General features: G+C 48.3%; 2 protein-coding genes across 4 annotated transcripts in view; one reads left to right on the top strand and one right to left on the bottom strand.

Moving 5' to 3' along the window:
• Positions 1 to 3,755: 3,755 nt before the first annotated feature.
• FABP1 (fatty acid binding protein 1) lies at positions 3,756 to 9,718 on the top strand. Its single transcript, XM_047853483.1, has 4 exons — positions 3,756 to 3,822; positions 5,430 to 5,602; positions 7,699 to 7,791; positions 9,668 to 9,718. Exons 1-4 carry the CDS (start codon positions 3,756 to 3,758, stop codon positions 9,716 to 9,718), a joined length of 384 nt encoding a protein of 127 aa, XP_047709439.1.
• A 5,718-nt stretch (positions 9,719 to 15,436) lies between these two features.
• SMYD1 (SET and MYND domain containing 1) overlaps positions 15,437 to 24,179 on the bottom strand; it is a 50,759-nt gene continuing 42,016 nt past the window's right edge. For all 3 annotated transcript variants that reach the window (XM_047853686.1, XM_047853684.1, XM_047853685.1), the window contains 4 exons: positions 23,549 to 23,641; positions 21,256 to 21,419; positions 19,818 to 19,986; positions 15,437 to 18,516 (listed from right to left, as the gene is read on the bottom strand). In XM_047853686.1, the coding sequence (XP_047709642.1) occupies positions 18,358 to 18,516; positions 19,818 to 19,986; positions 21,256 to 21,419; positions 23,549 to 23,641 (585 nt within the window). In that variant the 3' untranslated portion in view covers positions 15,437 to 18,357. The remainder of the gene's footprint in view (positions 18,517 to 19,817; positions 19,987 to 21,255; positions 21,420 to 23,548; positions 23,642 to 24,179) is intronic.

Here is a 24,179-nt window from a genome sequence, read left to right as displayed (position 1 = left end):
GGCCTCATCATTGCCATTTTCTTAGTGGTTATTTAATTGGCTTTAGACTACAGAGCTCCTATGCTCCCCACTGCTGCAAATTTTTACTGATTTACTCCTTGAATAGTGTTTGAAAAGTTCTTTGGGTAGGTGGCAGGTGAGGTGGGGTGGGTGGGGTCTCAAGCATGACTTGAATTTAGTCCAGCACTCAGTCACTATGGCCATTAGACAGACACACACTAGCTGTTAGTCAGTTGCTATTAGCCTATGTCGTACAGATGCCATCTCAGACCACATGGCACTCTGGGATTTGGATAAAATCAGAATAATTTCCCCCAACCCCCTCGCTAAGATTTCTGGGGATCCTTGGAGGGACTGTACTCCCATAGACACTCTACTCTCTGATACAGACAGTCCCTGACCTATGTTCATCTTGGGAGGTTTTGAGTTTACGATGGTGTGAAAGTGATACTCATTCAATAGAACCCGTACTTTGTGACTTTTGATGCTTTCCCAGGCTGGTGATATGCAGTACGATCGTCTCTTGTGATGCTGGGCTGCAACAAAGAGCCTTGGCTCCATCAGCCATGGGATCGCAAGAGTTAAACAATCCATACACTAACAGCCATTCTGTACCCAGGCAAACTTCTGTTTTTCACTTTCAGTACAGTAGTCAATAAAATACATGAGATATTCAATACTATATCATATAATAGGCTTTGTGTTAGATGGTTTTGCCCAGCTGTAGGCTAATGTAAGTATCCCGAGTACATGTAAGGTGGGCTGGGCTAAGCTACGATGTTCAGTAGGTCAGGTGGATTAGACACATTTTTAGCTCACAATGGGTTTGTGGAATGTGACACCATCATAAGTGGAGGAAGTTCTATACTGTTTCAACTCCAGCACATCAATCTGGAAATGAAGCTCAGCCCTTCATCATTTTCTATTTGCACATGTATTGATTTATGAATTATAATTTACTGAAGCATTTGAGATAGCTGGGGAGAGAATTAAAAAAAATGGATAGAGATTCACTTTGTGGCCAATGAGCAGCTTCAAATTCAACATTAGCTTTCCTGGAAGCCCTTAGTGCCTCACTGTCACTGGGGGTGTCTTTGTGACCCATCACCCCATACCCACTCAGTGGTTCCCCCTCCTTTTTGCCTGATGCACTGTTCTTTCCTTTCCCTGATGTCCAGGTGGAGAAAGAAGACACAACCAAGCCTCTCCCTGGGTCCTGCACAACCCAGAAGTCCTTCCCCATCACTATCTTAGCCCTGGTTGACCACAGACCGTAGGTTTCACTCACTCTCTCCCAAGCAGCTTCTTTAGCCATTCACACACACACACACACACACACACACACACACAGTTCATATCAGAGAGGAATTCTGATGCTAATTCTTAAGACACTGGATTTTTGACTTCCTTACATATACATATGTAAAATAAAAAATCATTGTCCCACACGGAGGAGATTAGGGTCTACTATGGGCACCCTCAATACAATGACATATACAAAGGTACATAATCAAGGTTCAGAACAAGATGAGAGGATGTGCCCGTCATCCTGTGAGCCACTCTCTCACTGCCAGCTAGGTGCAAGGGCATTTGAGGTAGCTAAAAATGCCTGTGAGTTCTGGACATACAAGCCTGCTTAGTGTTTGCCACGGACCATCCTGACCTGTGGCCTGGAAAGCACTTTGTGTCCTGGGCACTGTCAGAGGAGGAGGACTGAGCAGAGAGGGCAGAGGTGAGCACCTCTCTGCGCTGGAGGGAAAGGTTGACTGGTGTTAGGATCCACATGATGGCAGGCAACCAGTGCCCTCTGCACATGCCGCTCAGAAGGGAGTGATCTCTCCACAGAAGGGAGGAGGACTTTGACATTGAGCACATGGGTGGATGAGAGGACTTCTCAGGTACTTTGCCGGATCACCATGTCTCAGATTCTGGAGGTTTGGGAGAGGATGTGTGAGGGAGTTGGAAATAAGAGTGCGCCTCTACTGCGGGCTGACGCACTTGCATGAGTGCCGTGCTCCTCCTTAGGTTTGTCTTCCTGCGTCCTTGGCACGAACCTTCGTCCACTCACCTGTCCCCTGGCTCATCTACAACCAGAACCTGAGGGCTGCTGGGTCTCCAGAGCAGACCCCCAGGAGCCCAGAGTTGGCAGGTGGGTAAGTGAGCATGTAGGCTTCCTGGGGATCGTGCTGCAGACGAGAACAGACAGGATCTCCTGGCAGGGGAGAGCACTTCCAGGAAACAGAGGACTCTGGCTGTGATCTCCCTGGTGCAGGCTGGAATGGCAGAGTAGATTCTCCTGGTGCAGGAGAAGGAGAAAGAATGGGCAGGGATGGGAAGACAGTGGCTGGCCCTGGGGTCTGGGGTCACATGTTGCCAGCCCTGTTCACCTCCTCTCACACTGGAGATTCATCTAGGCATACATGCCTGGTTAGACACACACACACACACACACACACACACACACCCTGATCCTGGCTGCCCAGCCCCAGGGTTTCAGTGATTTGAGGGGATAATGGGCCAACCCGACTACTCCATGTTTCTTATTTTCCTTTAACAAGAAGATCCATGGCCTCATTATCCTTTGATGGTTTTTATTTGCTGACTCATCATGAATTGGATGCTTGCTATGTGCCGGGTATTGGGAATACCAAGGAAGAAATGAAAACGAATACATAGAGAAATAATCCCAGTAGGATTTGGATGATAGGTATTTGTGAAGTGCTCCAGGAGCCCAGATGGTTTAAGAGGAGGTGAACAGGTGGAGGTGAAGGATGGGCAGAGTCTCATCGGGAAAGCAAACCCGGGCATGGGCGCCCCGACACCTTCAGCTGTCAATACGTACAGCCCAGCACGTACTACCTGCTTTCTTTCTCCTACCTCGTCTCTGCCTAATAAAGTACATCTCAATTTCCATACACCCCATTTCAATGGTTCCCATCTGCCCTTCAGTACGTAGTACTTTGAAATCTTTAAACGAAGACTGACGTGGATTGTGCAGAGCTTACAATTATCAAGAGGATTACCAGAATACAAAATAGCTCTAGGGGCTTATGACAACTTTGTAAAAATTAAGTTTGTGTAATGATGAAAATGGAAGAGATCATAAGGTTATGTAAATAAGATGAAGGTTTTTTGTTCCTTTTTTATTATTATTAGAGAGAGGGGGGGCACAAGTGAGTGAGGGTGGAGAGAAGGACAAAGAGAAGTGAGGCCAGAGGTGAGACTCAAGCTCACGAACCCTGAGATCGTGACCTGAACCAAAGTCAGATGCTTAATGACTGAGCCACCCAGACGCCCAATAAGGTGAAGTTCTGAGTTTAAAGGGGTTCTTCAGTATTTTTCTGTGTATCTACATCTCAACACACACGCATGTATACGCACACACATATGCACACATACCTGTGCATGCAGGAACATATATGTGTGTACATATATGTAAGCATACATGTACACACAAATTTACATTTCATGGAGGATTAGCACATTAAAGTCGCGGGGACTTAGGGCTTTGCACTTGACTGACCTCCACTAATGTTTGCTGAATTAGAGCAAACCACTGATGTGCCCATCCTGGTTTTTTTATCGTTGACCATTGCTCCTAGCAGTTAATGTTTGAACCTGGCCATAAAGGAGTCGACAGCTGCTGACCTATGGCCAACATTCGAAGCGGAAGGAGCCCCCTATAAATCAGCCCACACTGGACATCGCAGCCCACAGAGCTGCAGATCAGCTGTGGAGGGAGCCTTATCGCCACCATGAACTTCTCCGGCAAGTACCAACTACAGAGCCAGGAAAACTTTGAGGCCTTCATGAAGGCAGTCGGTAAGTGCTGGGCGGGACGCCAAGGCTGAGGGTCATGGCGATGAGGGTCTGGCCCTGCCAGGGGTAGCGAATCAGAGTCTCGATGCTGGGATGGGAGGAAAGTTTCAGGCTCTGCACAGGCCAGAGGCCATGTGGTGCATCCTCTGCAGATATTTGCGGCTTGTGCTAGTATCACTCACTGGACGAGGCTACTTCATAGGCAAGTGGAAAGCACCGAGCTAGGGGCTGATCTGGATCGAAGCAATCTCTGCTGGTACCGCACTGTGTGAGCCTGCTCATTCATTCATTCATTCATTCATTCTTCTAACATTGATTCAACTCCAATCATATGCCATGTTGGATGGATACCAGGGAGACAGAAAACCATGAGCCACATTTCCAAGTCACAGTTTACGGACAGACAAAGAGACGAGATAGATGCAATAAAGTATCCCCTGATGTGTACTGAGCACTGACTCACTGCCAGGCACCGTGCTAGGCCCTTCACATGTAATAAATCCTCACCACAAATCTCTAAGTTGGGTACTAGTATTTTTCCCATTTCACAGTCAAGACAACTGAGGCCTAAGAAGGTTAAGTGATCCTGACCAAGTTCACACAGGCAGGAGTGTCTGCCTTGGGATTTGAAGTAGAGGCTGGTTCCAGAGACCCAACTCTAATCCCCTGTGACTCCCAGAGTCATGTGCAGAAGGATGAGGTGCTCGCGGGAGGGCATGGATGGAAGGCTTGGTGGTGGTGAAGGTGAGCCTAGGCTGGGTCTTGGAAGATGAGCGAATGTCCCCTAGGGGACAGGGAGAGGGGAATGTGCTCCAGGTAGCGGGAACCCTCTGAATAAAGGGTCGATGTGCCAAAGAAGGGTGCCCAGGAGGGACAGGGTGGGGAAGACAGAAGGCAGGAGAGGAGGACCCTCAGGGATAGGCAAGGGCTAGGCTCTTCTCCTATAGGGTGTCATATAATCTCTCTTTCGAATCCTTTACCTGGGCCATAGGACACTCCACCCCCACTGACACTGCACGTGGACCTCAATTTGTTTAACAGTATAGATATGGCCTGAAATTTGTGAAGCTCTGTCCCAGGGTGAGGGACTCCCACTGTGCCTTCCTCAAGAGCCTCGACAGCAGAGGCTGACGCAGGGGTAGGGGAAGGAGGCTTTGTGGACACACCCCCAGCTTGTGAGTGTTGCCCCGGCACCTTATTCGTAGCTGCTCCTCTCACTCTCAGTAGGGACCTGGCTCAGAAAACGAACCGTGTGGTCAGTCTGGGTGTGGAGAATGGCACGCTGACACTCAGAGAGCAAAGTCTGGCGTGAGGAGGGAGAGCGAGCGAGAACCAGGGTGCTCACCAGAGGACAGGTTCTGCGGGACCCAGGAGTGTCCTCTTTACAACCCTCCTGGCAAAACAGCAGACCGCCAGGTCAGACCGAGGCAGGCCACCAACCTTTCCCTTCAGAGGTCAGCCCATGTTGCTCACAGGACTTGGTTCGTGCCTGCGGTCTCTGGGGGGGCACGGCGCCTCCCCCCCTGCCCCGCGCCACAAAGTTTCTCTGTGACCGTCGCCTGGCAATCCCCACCTCTGCTCGTCTCTGAACCTCACGTGGTTTCCACCAGGTCTGCCTGACGAACTCATCCAGAAGGGGAAGGACATCAAGGGGGTGTCGGAGATCGTGCAGAACGGGAAGCACTTCAAGCTCACCGTCACCACGGGGTCCAAAGTGATCCAAAATGAGTTCACTTTGGGGGAGGAGTGTGAGCTGGAGACCATGACTGGGGAGAAGGTCAAGGTAGGAGGTGCCCCCTCGAGCCACCCTCTGGTTCTGGAACTTTCCTTGGAACCTGGCCGCAGGGTTTCATCCCACCAGGCTCTCACCTCACAGTCCCCACCACGGATACCTTATCTCTGAACCCACCTCTGGGCTGGGAGGCAGAAAGACAAGACAGCTCTAGGGAGGAAGCTCTAAGGAAACCCTTCCTGTTTTCCTGTGACTGGGTGGGTGCTCTGACCCAAGAACCCGAGCTCTCCCATGTGGAGAATATGGGGGGGACCAGTCACAAGTTCTCCCAGGCCCAGACGAGCAGGAGTCAGCAAAAAACCCTAAGCAGAGCTGTGATGTCATCCCTGAGCCCAAAGGAAACTGGCCTTGCTGAGCCTAGAGCTGCTGGTCATGGGGAGAGACTTCCTGGAGGAGGGGCTGGCAATATCAAGAATACCAGAATACCAAGACCCCAGGCAGGCCCTCAGACTGAGTCCGGGCCCCTGGCCTCAGCTACCTCATCTGTAAAATGGGCACAGATACCCTTCCCTGACTGAAGGCAGTGGGCAGGGCACCATCATTCCGCTGGGCTGTGGCTCAGGGTGTGCAGTAAGAGCTAGGTGTAGACTATGGGAGTGGTCAGAAGGAGATGGCAGAGAAATCCAGGGGGCAGGAGGCTCCTCACTAGAGACCTCTCTTCCTCCCTGGGAAAGTCCACACACCCCAGCACAGCCAACGCCACAGAGCAGCCATCTTTACCCTTCCCCTCCAGACAACTTTATGCATCGGCCTCAGCATGCTGGCCTTTTTACCTCTTCTGATGGCCTCTTATTTCCGCTTCTCCAGATATAACATCACAGCTCAGGAAATCTGTAACAGGAAATTGTCTTGAGAGGCCCATAGTAAGGGGCAAGCCCTTATGGGTTTTACCACAGTGTCTTTTTTTTTTTTTTTTAACGTTTATTTATTTTTGAGACAGAGAGAGACAGAGCACAAATGGGGGAGGGTCAGAGAGAGGGAGACACAGAATCCGAAACAGGCTCCAGGCTCTGAGCTGTCAGCACAGAGCCCGACGCGGGGCTCGAACTCACGGACCGCGAAATCATGACCTGAGCTGAAGTCGGCCGCTTCACCGACTGCGCCACCCAGGCGCCCCCACGGTGTCTTTTTCCAATTGTCCATCCTGGAGGCAAATTTCTAACTTTGGCCAGGGTCTTCTGTTACTTGCTGGGTTTCTGTTGCTTCTTCCTGGACACATAAGGCTTGAAACAGAGACCACGAGAGAAAACATAAACGTGCCAGAAGGAATACATGCCAAAGCTAAATATGTGTTTCCCCAACTGGCCACTAGTTGGCATTTTGCTACTACCTCTTTCCATCAGCTTGGACAATTAAGATTTTACCGATTTTATTTTAGTGCTTGTAGTTGATGCCACTTCGGTGTCCTATGCTCATTTCTAGTTCACATATCATAAATCAAAAGTTTTTGGGGCCCCTGGGTGGCTCCTTCGGTTAAGAGGCTGACTTCAGCTCAGGTCATGATCTCACGGTCCGTGGGTTCGAGCCCCGCGTCGGGCTCTGTGCTGACAGCTCGGAGCCCGGAGCCTGCTTCGGATTCTGTGTCTCCCCCTCTCTCTGCCCCTCCTCAGCTCGCAATCTGTCTCTGTCTCAAAAATAAAATTAAAAACGTTAAAAAAAAAATTAAAAAAATAAAAGTTTGACAAAAGGAGCCCTGACATTTTCTTTAGGTTTTAAATTTTTATCTAATTTGTATTTATTTTTGAGAGACAGAAAGAGGCAGAGCGTGAGCAGGGGAGGGGCAGAGAGAGAGAGAGACAGAGACACCGAATCTGAAGCAGGCTCCAGGCTCCGCAAGCTGTCAGCACAGAGCCCAATGCAGGGCTTGAACCCCCAGGAGATCATGACCTGAGGCAAAGTCGGACGCTTAACCAACTGAGCCACCCAGGCGCCCCTTCTCTAGCTTTTAAATGAACCTCCCATCTTTAGAGCTGGAGAACAAGGGGGTATGCTAGGCTGAGGTTGCCGTAAGCAGAGACCCCTGCAGGGGAGGAGCCAGCCTCATTAGCGAGACGTTCCTCACAGGTCACCTCTTCTGTCTCCTGCAGGCAGTGGTTCAGATGGAAGGTGACAATAAGCTGGTGACAACTTTCAAAGGCATCAAGTCTGTGACCGAACTCAATGGCGACATAATCACCAACGTAAGTTGGCCCTCTGAGCTTATGGTTCCCTGTGCTTGAGGGGAGGGGAGAGGTAGAGTGGGGAGGAGCTCTATCACCTTTCCTGTTGTCAGTCTCTGCTACCACTTACTGAGGACCCGTTATGTTCGGCACTTTACACACATTCTATCTACCCAACAACCCTAAGTTTTCTAAGTGGGGAAACTGAGGCAACACATAGCCAGGGAATGGCAGAACTAGGGTTCCTCCGATCGGGGCCTGTCACACAGGGCTGTCCTCCACAGCTGTACCCTGCACAACCCTACAAGGAGCCGCTCCCATTATAGATGGTGTAGACTTGTATTCTTATTACCACCTTGAAGTGCATGTCAGTTAACCGTCTTGTTCTGACAAAACTAGTGCAGTGTATTTGGATAGTTTCCCAGCAGATAGAAGTATAGTATCTTGAGGAAGGGGCGTCCTTTTTTAATTCACCCAAGACCTCCCATGTGTTGGAGGTGGGCCCCAGCTGGTGCTTCTCCGCCTCTCCTGAGTTCCTTCAGCCTGCCCTTCCATCCCCACTTTCCAGGTCGGGGTCAACCCCCCGCTCTTCCTTCTCTCCTCATTGCTGTCTCCTTTCTTCCACCCATACCCAAATGGGATGGGGGAACAAGAGGTGCTTGGTAGGACGAGCCACTGTTCGTGCGTGGCCCACCTTTCTCAGTCGCCACTGGGATGTGGCCACAAGACTTGCTCACAGGCATTTACGAGGAGAATCATATTCATAGCAGCTTTGTGGCAGCTTATCAGAATGGCACACACCAGTTGTGCAATCCTCCTTGGTGCCTGACTGTCGACCATGTCCTATCCCTGATTTGGGGGTGAATAGTACAGTGTTTCTCCTGCAGTTATATTCCCGTGGCTCTTCTTTGCTTTGGGGAGTAACAGAAGGCAGAACACCACCTAGGGAGTCTGTTGCACCCCTGTTCAAGTGGGAAAAATCCCTCAACTAGGGAGGGTGTGAGAGTCAGCCAGGAAACATGTGGTCCCACCCCTGTTGGACACATTCACAGCACATCAGGAAGGTGCCAGAAGGAGGAAGGGAGATGAGCCTAGACTCTGTTCTGGCCAAAGTCCTTTGATAGGCTTTTTTTGTACTTTGATATGCATTTGATAGCTCCCCTAATCTTTCCCTCTGCTTCGAGGGAGGCAGGCTGAGGGATTTAATAGACAGGCTGACCTGTCCAAGGTCACCCAGCTAACGAGCTATAGAACCATGGTTCAAACCTAGTTCTTTCCATTCTATTCCATTGCTGCTGAAGCTAAGGGGCTCCTTTGTAACCCTGATGACATTACCCTGTGTCATGGTCACAGACCTGTTCAAGAGAACCAGTGGGGGGCAGTGGTGGTGGGGTCGTGTGGGAGAAAGGAACGTCCCTCAAAAATTCAAAAACTGGTTAATCCAATGATCCAATGCTTTTATATGCTTCATAGCTCTTTGGGAGGAAAATTTTGCAATACCTACTATGTTCCAGGCTACGTGCTTACGTGTGTTTCCATGCACATGTGCTCTTGGTCCTCAACATGTGTTTGCTACGTAGTAAGCAAGCACTCAATGGAACTGAGAAATTGGACTGGAATGGACCCATTTGGATGGTCTTGCCCTAACTGCCATTGATATAGAAAGGAATTCACTAAAAGGCAGGACAACTCTCCACATGAGGAAGTGAAGTGACCAAGATCTGGCATGGGATTTTAGAAAAGACTGCTAACCCTTCCTCTGGTCCTATAGAAAACTTCGGGTTGTTTCTCATGCTAGCATATTTGGGATGATTTTGTAGCCTTAATTACCTTTTGCAACTCCACATCAGATGAACATTTTGTGATTTTTTTCTTTTTTTTTTTTTTTTACTTTCAGACCATGACACTGAATAACATTGTCTTCAAGAGAATCAGCAAGCGAATTTAGACAAGTCTGCATTTCATATTCTTTTACTGTGTAAAATTAATGTAATAAAGTGAACTTTGTTTTAAAAAAAAAAAAAGTCTTTTCTTCTCGATAGCCTGTCATTGATGGTGCTGAGTATCAGTGTGCATTGACCACCTATATCTTTGTAAACCTTGATCATCTGCAGGTTCCATCCTGCTGGGTCAAGTCTGAAGGGTGATTCTCACCCTGAAAGTGGACCCTAGGCTGCCCACTCAGGTGACCCTACAGGGAACCCAAGATGTGGCTGGATGTGTATGGCAGCCCTGGAATGACGTTCCTGGTCATCCAGACAGGCAAGGAGCTGGAGTAAGAGGGTGTGCTGGCTGCCTGTGGGGACAGAGAACAGGAATGCTTCACAGGCAAAGGGGAGCTATGCCTGTCAGTATGGTCACGGTGTCCCCGCCCACCAAGGGACATGAACCAAAAGACCAGGCTCTGACCCACCAAATGAACAATTCACTCTCCCGAAGAAGGGCTGACGGAGGAGCTTAGCAGGAGGCACCAGAAGTGGACAGAGGAAGGTCAGGTGGACATTCCCTCTGTGCTATGGGCAAAGGCAGAATGTGGAAAAAGGATTTCTCTGAACAGCACTTTGTATCAGGCTCCGGTAGCCATTATAGGTTGAGTTGCACCCCGCCCCCCTAAAATTCACATGTTGAAGTCCTAACCCCCAGGACGGCAGATTGTGACCTTATTTTGAAATACAGACATTGCAAATATAATTGGTTAAGTTAAAAGGAAGTCATGCTGGGGTAAGGGGGACCCCTAATCCATTATGGCTGGTGTCCTTATGAAAGGGAGACATTTGCAGACAGAGACATCCACGCGAGGAGTGTGCCGCACGGAGATCAGGGTTATGCAGCCACAAGCCAAGGATGTACCAGAATCTAGGAGAGAGACCTGGAACAGATCCTTCCCTACCTCCTTCAGAGGGAGCATGACCCTGTCTTCACCATGATCTCAGACTTCTGGCCTCCAGAACTGTGAGATGATACACTTCTGTTGTTTATGCTGCGCAGTCCGGGGTACTTTGAAATGGCACCCCTAGCAAGCTGATACGGTGCTCATTCTCCACATCCAAAGAACTGCCAAGCTCAGACACGTCTACCTTCATCATGTCTTTCAGCCTCAAAATGGTACCAGCCCACAGAGCACTCTCAACAAAGTTGCCTTAAATATGAATGAACCTGTCACATTTCCCACCTCCTCTCTTCCCACTTCCGGAGTTGAAACCCCGTAACTTGTTATGTGGATGGTTGCACAGGCCCCATGGCATCTCCCCACCCCTCTCTCTCTCTCAGCTACAAATCTCCACCCTACTAATAGTCCTCTTCCATAAAAATAGCACTGATCATAAAGCCTCCTAATTCATTGCCTCTCACATGAGTCAAACTCCTCAACCTGCATTCATGTCTCTATATCAGGAGGCAGGAAACCTTTTCTATAAAAAGCTAGAGAGTAAATATTTTCAGCATTATGGGCCATCCAGTCCCTGTCACAGCTGCCCAGTTCTGCTCTTATAGCACAAAGCAGGCCCAGGCAATACACCAACAAATGGGCATGACTGTGTTCCAACAAAACTTTATGGACACTGACATTTAAATTTCATATCATTTCCGGGTGCCTGGGTGGTTCAGTCAGTTCCATATAGAAACAAGTGGCAGCTGGATCTGACCCATGGACTGTAGGTTGCTGACCCTTGCTTGATTATAGCCTGCCCTGCCTTATCTAGCTTCAACCCTTTCCTATAATATACATTCCAATCAAGCTAAACAATCTCTCATTGCCCTAGCGATTTAAGTGCCGCCTCCTTCAAGAAGACTTCCTGAATTGCACAGCTGAAAGTACTCTTTCCCTCCCTCCGGCATTTTATCTACACCAGTTTATTGGATGAAATTCTTCCTGCCTTGCACTACAGTATTTGACATATGTGGAGTGGGGTCTTAGAAAAAGAGGGAGCCCATAATTTGGGGAACTGAGGCACACTTAAGGAAAGAGCTTCAGAGCTTCAGTAAGAATTCAGAGGTAGGAGATACAAGAAAAATAAAAAACCCTAAAGCACACTACAATATGCCATTCACAAAAATAAGTTCTAGATGAACTAAAGAGCTAAATGAATAAATGTGAAACATTAAAAATAGACATAGTAGATAAATCAGTATATATTGACGTATAGGTGCAAAAACCATGAAGAAAAAGATTAATCCATATTACAAAGGTTTGTATGAAAAGAGACTATAGACACAGTTTCCAAAACAAGCAACCACGTGGGAGAAATTATTTGTGACTTACATAACAGAGGTTGACACAATATAAAAACCTCTTCCAAATCAGTAAGAAGCCCAACAAGTCAATGGGAAGGTGGGGTGAGCACATTAATGGGCAATTCACAGTGTGAAACATGCTTAGTCTCAAAGTAATCAGGGAGGAGGGTTTTAAGAGGAGATACCATATTACAAATCAAATTAGTAAAAAGTAAAAAGATTGATAATAAGGAGCGTTTGCAAGGATATGAGTCAAGAATGGCTCTCCCATCACTGGTAGAGATGTAAATTGTGTAACGGTATCTACTAATATTTTCTAAGTTCCCTAACACCTAGCAATGCCACTCTTGTATGTCTTCCTAGAGAAGTGTTTGAACACATATATAAAAATGCCCACGAGTAAGAAAGGGCTAGATAAACTGTTGCATAGCCATACTCTGAGTTATTGAACCCATGTGGTGGCCCGTGGTCAGGCTGCGTGTTGTGCTTCTCTGAGACTGATGAGGTACTCCTGGGCAACGTGAGATTGGGGGATTTGTATGTAGTGCTGGGCAGGGAGCGGGCAAGGCAGCTTCCAGAGGTGCTGTTAACCCTCACGCACTGGATGTTATCATCAGCACTGTGCACACCTCAGTCCAAGAGCTTGCACCTCTGACTGCCCTCATATATGTTCCTCTTCTCTCTGCTACATGCCCCAACTATGCTGATTCCCTCCTGCATTCTTTTTTTTCTTTTTTAATGTTTATCTATTTATTTTTTTAATTTTTTTTAACGTTTATTTATTTTTGAGACAGAGAGAGACAGACCAGGAATGGGGGAGGGGCAGAGAGAGAGGGAGACACAGAATCAGAAGCAGGCTCCAGGCTTTGAGCCATCAGCCGAGAGCCCGACGCGGGGCTCGAACTCACTGACTGCGAGATCGTGACCTGAGCTGAAGTTGGACGCCCAACCGACTGAGCCACCCAGGCGCCCCAATGTTTATCTATTTTTGAGAAAGAGAGAGACAGGGCATGGGCAGGGGAGGGGCAGAGAGAGAGAGGGACATAGAGAATCTGAAGCAGACTCCAGGCTCTGAGCTGTCAGCACGGAGTCCGACATGGGGCTTGAACCCACAAGTCCTGAGATCACAACTTGAGCCGAACGAAGTCTGATGGTTAACCAACGGAGCCACCCAGGTGCCCCAGGAAAGATTTCTTTAATGGCGTTTTTAACTACTCGTTCTGCTACTCGTATGTAGCGGACCGCGTTTTAATAGACTGACAACACTACAAATGAATGTGTTCTTTTAAAGTTAAGCCAATTGCCCCGGTATAAATATTCCCACCATGGCCAATACCAAGCTATCGACGTGATGTTGATGAATGCAGAGTTTGGAAGAGATGTGCACAGTCCGCTCTCACAGGCCAGGAAGAGCTGGTTCCCACATACTGCTGCTTGCATCTACCCTTGACCTTCACTTTCCTCTTAGGGGAAGGGACCCTGGACAGCACCATGGCCGGAGTGCCCACGAAGCACTTAGGATGAGCCAGGCACCATTCAGAGAGCTTTCACATTTTAAAAGTTTAATTCTCACATCAACTCTGTGTGGTAGGTAGAAATGAGGAAACTGAGGCATGGGTGAAATCACCAGTCCAAGGTCATGCTAACCTTAGGAGAGCTGAGAAAGGAACGTCACTTGTCTCCGCATCCATAATCTTAAAAACCACACTATTCCCTAAAACTGCATTGTCTAATACAGCAGCCAGTAACCACGTTGGCTTTTAAAACTGAAATTAGTTGAAATTAAATAAAATTTAAAATTCAGCTCCTCACTCATACTAGACACATTGCTAGAGCTTGAAAGGTGTAGGGGCTAGGGGCTACGGTACTGCACAACACAGATATGGTATATTTTCATCATTACAGAAAGTTCTATCAGAGAGTGCTGCTCTAAACAGACTATCAGAAAGAAAGAAGCCACACATATTTGCTTGGAAATATGGATGATTTAATGGCCTTTGTTGACCGCTATAACATAAAAACTCAAAAATACGCAGTGTTACTTGTCTCTTCTGCTCTGAGATGAGCAAAGTCATTCACTTATTCATTCATTCAACACATATTAACTGACCACCTAGTCCTAGGACCTGTGCCAGGTTCTGGGGATTGAAAGACAAAGAAAGGGACACAGCTCCTGCCCTCCAGGAGCTCACAATCTGATGGAGGAGGCAGACAAGGAAAAAGGCAATTATTAGTCATGAGGACAGTGCGATGGTGGGGGATTCAAGGGTGATGTGAGAGACTGAGATAGGCAGCCAGCAGAATCCAAGGCACTCAGGGAAGGCTTCACAGAAGGGGTGACTTCCTAACTGGATGTTGAAAGATGAATAGGAGTTGGCAGGTTTCAGATATTTTAGATAGAATGTTTCAAAATTCAAAGAGAGGCCCAGGAGAACATGGGTCACTCAGGGACCCATGAGTGAGTGGGTTTGACTGGAGTCTAGGATGCAGTGGAAGCAAGTAGCTAGAGCAGAAGTCAGTCTGAGGGGCAGATGTGGGGGAGGGGAGAAAGGAAAGATAAAGAGTTTCGTTTTGGATGTGTTGAGGGTGGTGTGCCTGGACGATATTCGAGGGGGTATGTGGGGCTGGAGCTCAAGAGCAAGGTCTGGGAATACAGATTTAACACTATCAGCCTCAAGGTGGTGATTAAACAAAAGGCCTGGCTGGGCTCATGCAGGGAGTGCGCAAAGCAAGATGAGCACGGACCAAGAATGACCAGAAGGAACAAACCGGATCCCAGGAAATACGCCAATGTTTCCGGGGCAGGTAGAGAAATGGGGTCGGGGAAGAAGAGAAACCACACCAGAGGATCATCACAAGAAGTGGTATCCAGATATCAAGGGCTGGGAGTGTCAACTGTGCAAAGAGGCCAAATAATATACAGACTAAGGTACCTGCCCACCAGAGTTGACCTTGGTATGAGCCATTTCAGTGGAGTTCAGGAAGCCAGCCTGCAGTGGGTTCAGGAACAAATGAGAAGTCAAGAAAGGCAGAGAAGAACTATGAGAGACAAGTCTTTTATTTTTTTTAATGGTTACTTATTTATTTTGAGAGAGAGAGCATGCAAGTGGGAGCAGGGGCAGAGAGAGAGAGGAAGAGAGAGAATCCCAAGCAGGCTCCACACTGTCAGCATAGAGCCTGATGCGGGGCTCGATCTCACAAACCATGAGATCATGACCTGAGTCAAAATCAATGGTAGGGCACTTAACTGACTGAGACACACATGTGCCCTGAGAGATAAGTCCTTTAAAAAAAAGTACTCCGTGGGCTCCTGAGTTAAGTGTCTGACTCTTGATTTCTGCTCAGGTCATGATATGATCATGAGATTGAGCCCCATGTTGGGCTCTGTATGCACTGAGCATGGAACCTGCTTGGGATTCTCTCTCTCCCTCTGTCTCTGCCCCTCCCTTGCTTGCACACTCTCTCTCAAAATAAATAAACATTAAAAAAAATACTCGGCTGTGAAGATTATGATCAAAGAGCCCTTGGCACGTTTGTTGACGGCATTGAAGAAGGCAGTGGACAGAGGAATGTCAAGGATCCATGGTGGTGAGGGAATGAAAGGTGAAGCAAGGCCCTGAGGACATCAGAGGAGAAGAGGTCCACAGCACAGGTGGAGAGTTAGCTTTGTGGGAGGAGAGGGGCTCCCATTCCACGAGTGTGAGAAGGAGGAAAAGAAGGTCAAGCACAGACAAGACGTGCATGAATGTGGGAAGAGGATTGAGGGAGTCCCATCTTCTGGCCTCTGTTTCTCCATGAAGCAGGAGATGAGGTTCTGCTGAAAGCAGAGGACTCGAGGACAGGAGCGAAGGCCTCAAATAGCTACTGGGCAAAAGGGAGAGACGGCCAATGAAGAGCACATGAAATACTTCTGGGCTGTGCCCAAAGGCCAGCTGAGGTTGGCAAGGAGTCTGTAGAAGTGCATGTTTTCAGAGAGCCACTGTTCTCCCTGACTGTTCTTAGCATCTCCAGGAGCAGCAGACAGAAAACAAGACAGCCAAATTAATCCAGGGTTGAGACTCTGCCAGGCAGAAAGGGACAACGGGCAGAAGCTTATTTGGAAGGAAGCAAAGAAAGTAGCAGGGTGAAACACTCCAGTATACATGTCATATAGTAATCTGGGGTGGAGAAAAAAGAGAGGCGAAAAGGTAGGAAGCAATGACCAGAAAGTTAAACATCAAAAATGGAGAAATTGAGGTGCCTGGCTGGCTCAGTCAGTAGAGCATGTGACTCTTGAGGTCAGAGTTGTGAGTTCAAGCCCCACACTGCATGTAGAGTTTACTTAAAATAAAATAAGAATGGAGAAACTATGGTCAGGAGAGGGTGCTAATGGAAAAACTGGAAAGATATCTGTAACTGAGTAAATAAAGAATCTGTGAAGCAAGAGGACTAGATGATTTTTGTGAGGGGACATTGAATACACCAAATTTGAGGCAGAGGGGTGGAAAATAAGACCATGAATATGGGAGCATGACCGGCGGAATGGCAGACGACAGTGACAGAGAAGGGTAGTGGGGGGGGGGGGCAGGTTTTATAGGAGGCAGAGAAGTGATTATTTCAATGTGCAGTTGGGCCCCTGGAAGAATGCTGGTGCCATCTGTAGGTCTGTTGGTATGAAGGCTTGGAAGAATGGCCAATCTTCCTGTGAAAGCTTCTAGAGAAGGGGGTATCCTTGAGAAGAGCCAAATGCCGGACATGAATATTGTGCAAAGACGTAGCACATTCACAGAGCTTTTGGACAGTTTCTTGGCATATTTGCAGAGCCACTGGAAAGGTTAAGAGGGAGGCAGTGGGTGGTTTTGAGGATGAAAAAGTAGGAACAGAGGAACCAACACTTTAGGCAGAGATGACAAATATGGGGCCTGGTGGCATCGCTTCCAGATGGTTAGAGCTCTGGGGTCAAGGGTGGCCCCGGGTGGTATAGAAGAGTTGGTGACACTCCCCAAATGGATAGCTTTGCTCCAGGATTCCCCCAAAACACTGGTGATAAGTTTAGGACCCCAGAAGGTAATGGGACAACTAGATTTGGCTGATCCCAAGACCCTAACTCTTGGGTGGAAACCACAGCAACCTCCCAGGAAATGATGACAAGTCAGTCACATCCCCAAGGAGATCCTAACCTAGGCGTGCAGAGTCCGGATTAGACTTTCCCCCTGGTGAGACTTGCAGAGGCCTCGGGGGATGGGCAGTGAGAGAAATTAAGCAAGAGAAATCATAATTATTCCTTACTAGGAATAGAAATTTGCTCGGGGCCTATGATGACGCCTAAGCCAGTAAAGACTATCCAGGCACATGTAACCAAATAAAACCTCCCAAAACCAATTCTGCTGAACCCATGACCATCAGGTATGTGTGTTTCCAAGTTTCTCCTTCAGCTTCACCCTGCTAAGACTTCAATCCTGGTTGACCAGTGGCCAATAAAATCTCAGATATTGTTCAAGTAGCACCCACATCACAGGGAATCAAGGTTTGACAGTGAGGATGGGTGGGGGGAGACACTCTCTCTGTGTGTTTTAGAAATAGTTTCAGAATAATACTTGGAATCCAGACTTTAAACTGAGGCCTTGAGTGGTTTGGGCAAAGCCCCACCTATTTCTGCACATTCATCTCATTCTCATATTTACTAAGAGGTTTTGGTTCTCTGAGTAGAACTCAAATGGCCCAAACATCACCCCTTCTTTATAATCCCACACTAATCTGAGGAAACTAGACATCATCCATCCTAGTCGGACAAGACCTGAGTATTCCAGACCATGAGTAAGACCAGCAGTCCCTGAGATACCTGCACAGGTGGGTCAGCAGTCACCTGAGACTCCTGGCACCTGCCACCCTCTCAGCTCAAATATCATCTCCTCCATGACACTCCTCCAAATGCGTGTGCGCACACACACGCACACATGCATGCACACACACACACACACACACACACACACACACACACACCAGCCACCTGCCCTCCACTGCACCCCCCCATATAGTTTACCATTGCATTTATTATTATACTGTGCTTTAATTGTTTACATTTTGTCTGCCCAGCTACATTTGAAGCCTCTTTATCCCTTGGGTCTACCACCCAATAAATATTTACAGGGTAAATTGGGCTAGGCTAGGCTGGGCTGGGGTAGAGTTCAACTGAATCGAACTGAGTTTAAATGGACCAAAATGAACTTAGGAACATAGAGCAGTATACTCCCACAGCAACAAGCGTGAACATGACCCCGACTTCCTCATCAAGGGTCTTCCCAGAAACCTACCACCTCCAGAACGTCTCCCCAGGTCCCCAGCCACGGTGCCCCTCCCCCACCAGACCGGTCCTCATTGCTTCTTATGGAACAGAGCCGGGGCTGGCTCATTGCTGGGCTCTGCCATGACCTGCATGGGCTGGTTGTTCAGGGCGGCCTCACGCATCTTGTGGTACATGAACTCGTTCTGGCGGAACATGCGCAGCTCCATCTCCGTCTGCATCCGCATGGCCTGTGGGACATAAATACATGATAAACGGTGATGACAGGTCACCAGGACGTATTGGCCTCTGACCTACCTTCGCCCTTTTGGAAAGGGCAGACAATGGGGTAAATGACTCCCAGACATTGAGATTCAGCTGTTCCCACTCAGAGGACACACAGATACACACACACACACACACACACACACACACACACACACACACACACATCCTCTGGGGGCTTGAAGTCCTGGGAGTGGGCTCGGTTTGGTAGGGAGAGGGAGGCAGACCCCTGAGAAAGTACCTTGAGGGATTGTTCACAGCAGAGAATGCTTGTTCACAGGAACTGACAAGTGGGGATTGGGTTTGAACCCTGGATCCTGCACATAGGTCCCAACTAACACTGTGGGACCTTAGGCAAATGACACCTCCTTTCAGACCTCAGTTTCCTCACACATAAAGTGGGTGAGATTCCTTCATACGTCACAATGGAACAAGAAGATTACAGTTTGTGATGCATAGAAAAGCCCCTATGCTCCCATATTTCCATGCAAGAAACATTTACCAAGGGCCAGGCATCATTGAGGCACTAAGGATACAGCAGTGAAGAAGGCAGAGCCTTTGGCAAACTTAATATACTATACGTAAAGTTAGTCTTCTCAGACATTTTATGACACTGAAGTCTGTCCTCTTTCCCTGTACCATACTGAATGAGGACCGTCCTTTGAACCCTGTCACCCTCAAATAAACCAGCTCTTCCAAACACAAAGGAAACCCCAGCTATTAAGACCAGGCCATTTGCTAGGCACTGTTCTGAGTGCTTTTTACACATTAACTCACTGAACCCTTATCACAACCCTATCCTTTTTCTCCATTTTACTGATGAGGAGACTGGGGCCCACACATTCCACATTTGCACTCACACAGCTAGAAAGTGGTAAAGCTGGAGTTCAGTCTCAGCAGCCTGATTCCAGGGCCTATGCTCCCCAGCTCTGCTCTATGCGGCACAAATTCTAATGTACGTGGCCGCACGCATACTGCTGGTTAGGCTTTCCCAGTCCACGCTTGGAGCATCTCAGGGTTCAAACCTCAGCTTTGCCATCCACTCACTACGTGACCAGAGACAGGTTAATCCCCTTCCCGGGGCCTCAGTTTGCTCGGATGTAAAACAAGGGGGTTGGTGAACTAAAGCAGTTCTGAATTCCCTTCTGCTCCAGCAGGCAATCTATGGGACTCCCCAAATGCAGAGTCCAGAACTCTGGGGTCTGCAGCTCCCATCCTTAGAGAGCTCAGATCAGACAAGGACGCCCATCTCTGAGATGCTACTTGCCTCTAAGTCCTTGGTGATTGGGTGGGAGGGTCCATGTGTCACCAGGAGAATGGCATAGGCTTTGCAGATCATCCCGTGCCCCACCTCAATGTTCCCAGCATGCCAGTTGGTCAGCCCTGCCCGCATCACGGCCATGCCCAGCTGGGCATTGTTGGGGTGGTAGAGCTTCCTGTGGGGGCATAGCAAATAATTGTACAAATCATCCCAACCTTCCTGAGAGGTGCACGGTATTTGACAGCTCACCATGTACCCTCATTGATTCAGTCCATCTGCTCTCCCATCAGCACCATGAGGCATCTACAGCCCATTGGGCAGGGCCTGAGCCACAGAGAAGGCGGGCAGTGACCAAACACACCGAATGGTGAGGCTGTGAGAGCTGAGACTCTGATCTGGGTCACCAAGGCAAGTCCTCATGGGGAAATGGAGTCAGGATTGGACTCTGAACTAGAGGACAGGAGGCTGGGAGCTCTCAGGAGCACCCCAGCCTTCTCCCTGCAAAGTAGACGTTCAGGGGAATGAAAATAACTTGAATGTCCTTTCTGGGACAGAACTGTATTCTCACCTCCTTGGCACGGTCCTAACAGAGCTTCCTTTCAGCATATTGTACAGTCTTCCTGGCTTTTGTTTATGAGGAACATTCTCTCCAAAAAAAATGTACCTTCTTGTGCCAACATACTCATTTGGTCAAAGATACAAATTCACATGCCAATGTGGACATGGAAGGCAAGAGAAAGACATTGGCAGAGGAAAGGCAGGAACTGTGCATTTTCTAATTTATAAGCAAGGATGGCTAACACCTTTTTTTTTTTCTTTAAGAAAAGAAAGGTCACAGGGTTGCCTGTGCTGACTGCCAGGGGGAAATCCTTTCGAAGCACTTAAAAGCAAGCTGAACTTAGCCGTAAGAAAACCAAACGCAGAAGGGGCCACCCAAGTGGTAGATGTGCTAGAGGATTTGGGAAAGACCAGGGATGACCCATAGGTATCATCTCAGGTACTAACTCTGATCATTCGGTCGGTACCACTCAGAGCACCATGGTAAAAAGACTCAGTTGTAGAGATAAAAAGGACTGGGCCACCTGGGTGGCTCAGTCAGTTAAGCAGCCAACTCTTGATCTCGGTTCAGGTCATAATCTCACAGTTTGTAAGTTCGAGCCCCGCATCAAGCTCTGCGCTGACAGTGCAGAGCCTGCTTGGGATTCTCTCTCCCTCTCTCTCTCTCTCTCTCTGTCCCTCCCCAATTCATGCGAACACACATGCTTTCTCTCTCTCTCTCTCTCAAAATAAGATAAATAAACTTAAACATAAAGAGGACCATGGTCGATTACTGATGCCTCCCATGGGTGCAGGAGGGAGAGACAGCAATATGGGTGCCATCTTTGCCATCCCTGGAATAGACACTTTTCCAGGAGACTTTCTGAGACCCAGCATTGTTACCTACATATAGCCATCCACCATCCTCCTGGCGTAGTGTGAGGCCTCTTCAAAGGCCTGGAGGTAGGAGAGGACCTCCGAAACAGTGCTCAGCATCCGCAGCGTGTAGAGGTTGGTGTCGGCAAACACCGGCTCCTGCTTCTGCAGGCACTCCCGGCACAATTTCACAACCTGGAGGAGACACAGGACCTGTCCGTGACCACGGCATCACAGCATGCACTTAGCTCACATATGGGGGCACCACGATGACACTAGACATTCATTCTTTTAAGGCCGAGGAAATGGCTGACAGAGGTGCAGGGGCACCAGTCTGTGATCTGAATAGCAAAATGGCCCTATTTGGCTATGATGCAGGGATGGAAAGGGTGACAGTGGGAGATATGGCTGACATATGACAAAAATGAGTTTTCATAATAAGTAGGTAGCAGAGAGTTATGAAAGGGAGAGAGAGAGAGATTGACTGATTGATTGATTGATTGATTGACTCTTACAATAATGCAATGAGATAGGTACTACTAACATTCCCGTTTTACCAGAGGAGGAAACTGAAGCACAGAAAGGGTTAAGTGCTTTGCCGAAGTCATGCAGGTGGTAAAACATGGAGCAAGAATTCAAACTAAGCAGCCGGGCTTTATCTGAACCACCATTCCTGTGACTCTCCACCCTGGTTGGGCTCTGGAATTACCTGGAGACATTTTTAAAAACAGCAGTGTCTGGACCCTACCCCAGACCAATTGAAAGCAAATATCTGGGGGACGGACCCTGGCAACTGTAGGGTATATAAGCTCCTGGGTGGTCCTTATGCACAGAGAGTTTGGACAATCACTCCCCGATGGAAGCATACAAGATGAGCTGGCAGAAAGGGAGGCTCCCAGGAGGCTGGGAGACCCACCAGGAGGATGTCACCTTGGTTCTGGTAAGGAATAAGATGGGCCTGACCCCACTGAGCTTGGAGTCAGGCTTTTCTGATTCCTGTGTCCACATGGGCTTGGGTTGCATCCTACAAAGTCAGATGGTCTCTAGATTTTAGTTGTTCATTGTTCCCCCTTCGCTTGCCGCTGTCATGGGAGAAATGTCACACAATTCCTTCCATCTCAAATGAGTGGAAACTAATTTTGCTCTGAGACTCTCCCAGAGTCCCATGGGTGGGGGGTGTGACCAACTGTGGACTGACCATCAATCCATCCTGAAGACAATCCTCTTAACCCCACGGGGCCAGTGTCCAGGTCTACACCTGGTCCTGTTAGGTTTGAATGGAAGGGGAGAAATGAGAAGTCAGAAGATTGGAACCAGCGGAGCCCTCCTGATTGCTTCAGCTCCTACGTCGTGCCTCTGACATAGGTTTTCCACATTGTACAGTAACACCCTGCTGGCATGCCTGTCTCCCCACCCATGAGAACTCCTGGGAGACAAGGAGCATGTCTCACGTTGGTCACCCCACCAGTAAGGGCTCACAAATGTGCAATGAATGAGTAAATGAAGAGGATGAAAATAAAGGAGAAGCAGGTGGAAATGAAAACAAATTCATCTCTCACTGCCATGCCTTGGTGGCTTCCAAACCCAGCTACATGCCTGGGTTGTTGAAAGAGCCTGGGGGAAAGACACTGATTCACAGTCGCTGTGTTCTGTTGCAGATTTGACGAATCATATCTTAGGGGGCGAGACACGGGAATCTGCATTTCCAACAAGCTGCCCAGGTAAATCTGATGCAAGTACTCTGCAGGTCAGTGTGTGGCAGTGGGTCTCCATGTTGGGTGCACATTGGAATCACTTGAGAGTTTTAAAAATCCTGACATCTGGGTTTTACCCCCAAAGAGATTTGGGTGAAAATGTCCTGGGTCGGAGCCTGAGCATCAGGAGTTTTCCACGATTCTAGTGTACATCCAGTTGACAATTCCTGCTGCTTCGAGAGCCAGGGCTGAATGCTCAGTTGGTAGAGACTGGAAGCTGTAGCCAGGGCATGCATTCAATTAGGAAAAAGCAGGCGACCCACTGCCATTTCCATTTCTCCACCTCTGACGCCAACCTGAGATATCACAGACCCCCCAGGAACATTTGCCAGGCTGCCTGTGCTCTCCTCAGACCCAGTTTCAGTCGGTTGAGCAATCACTGAGAACATATCCCCAAGAGATGCTAAAGGCTTAAGGGCAAGAAGAGTCATGGTGCAAACCAAGGGCTATCCTCCAGAAAAACCACCTGCTGGGTAGCCTCCTCATCTCCACCCCTCCCCATGTCCCTCCCATACTAGAGAATCTTTCTGCCCTCTTCCCCACCCCATCCCTATAAAAATGAATTCTTACCTCATGGTATAAACCCTCAGAGCGAGCCTTGTCAATTTTTTCCAGTGTATCCTTGGACAACTGTATCATTTCCTTTACCGCTTCCTGAGAGGGCTGGGAAAAAAGGAACATTGAGTTAGAGACCCCCTCACGAAGCAACCCATTGCATCTTTGAATAGCTGCCATCTTTGACATTCAATGTAGGACAAGATTAACGCTTTCCTCATTCTGAATGCTTCATTTCCATAAATGCTGCTTAAGATCCCTATAGCTTTTCCAGCTCCCTCATCATGCTTCTGACTCACATGCATTTTCGACTGACCAAGCCCCAGCACCTTGCTGCCAGACAATTGTTCCCCACCTGGTGCTCATGCCTGGGTTTTGGAACCCCAGTGCAGAATCTGACATTCTCATTCTATCACCCAAAGTATCTTCCATTATTTGTCTTTACTTCAAGTCAACCACGTGTTCTACAGGTAATGCCCTCGCATTTTAGTCTTTGCACAAGTCATGGATTTAAATACTGACTGGCACAGGACTGAGGACAGAAGCTTACGGCTTAACCAAAAAATCGTGCTCCAGTTTGCCATTGAGCTCATTATAGAAGGGACTTGTGGTTGTGGGCATTCAAACCCTTCCAAAGTATCTTTGC

Source organism: Prionailurus viverrinus, chromosome A3, assembly GCF_022837055.1.
Source record: "Prionailurus viverrinus isolate Anna chromosome A3, UM_Priviv_1.0, whole genome shotgun sequence".
Taxonomy (NCBI): Eukaryota; Metazoa; Chordata; class Mammalia; order Carnivora; family Felidae; genus Prionailurus; species Prionailurus viverrinus.
The sequence above is the reverse complement of the archived record's forward strand: the minus strand, read 5'-3'. Positions and strand labels throughout refer to the sequence as shown.

Coding starts and splice junctions, on each gene's coding strand:
- FABP1 (XM_047853483.1), top strand. CDS start 3,756: ATGAACTTCTCCGGCAAGTACCAACTACAGAGCCAGGAAAACTTTGAG. Junction 3,823..5,429: donor GGCCTTCATGAAGGCAGTCG/GTAAGTGCTGGG, acceptor GGTTTCCACCAG/GTCTGCCTGACGAACTCATC. Junction 7,792..9,667: donor ATGGCGACATAATCACCAAC/GTAAGTTGGCCC, acceptor TTTTACTTTCAG/ACCATGACACTGAATAACAT.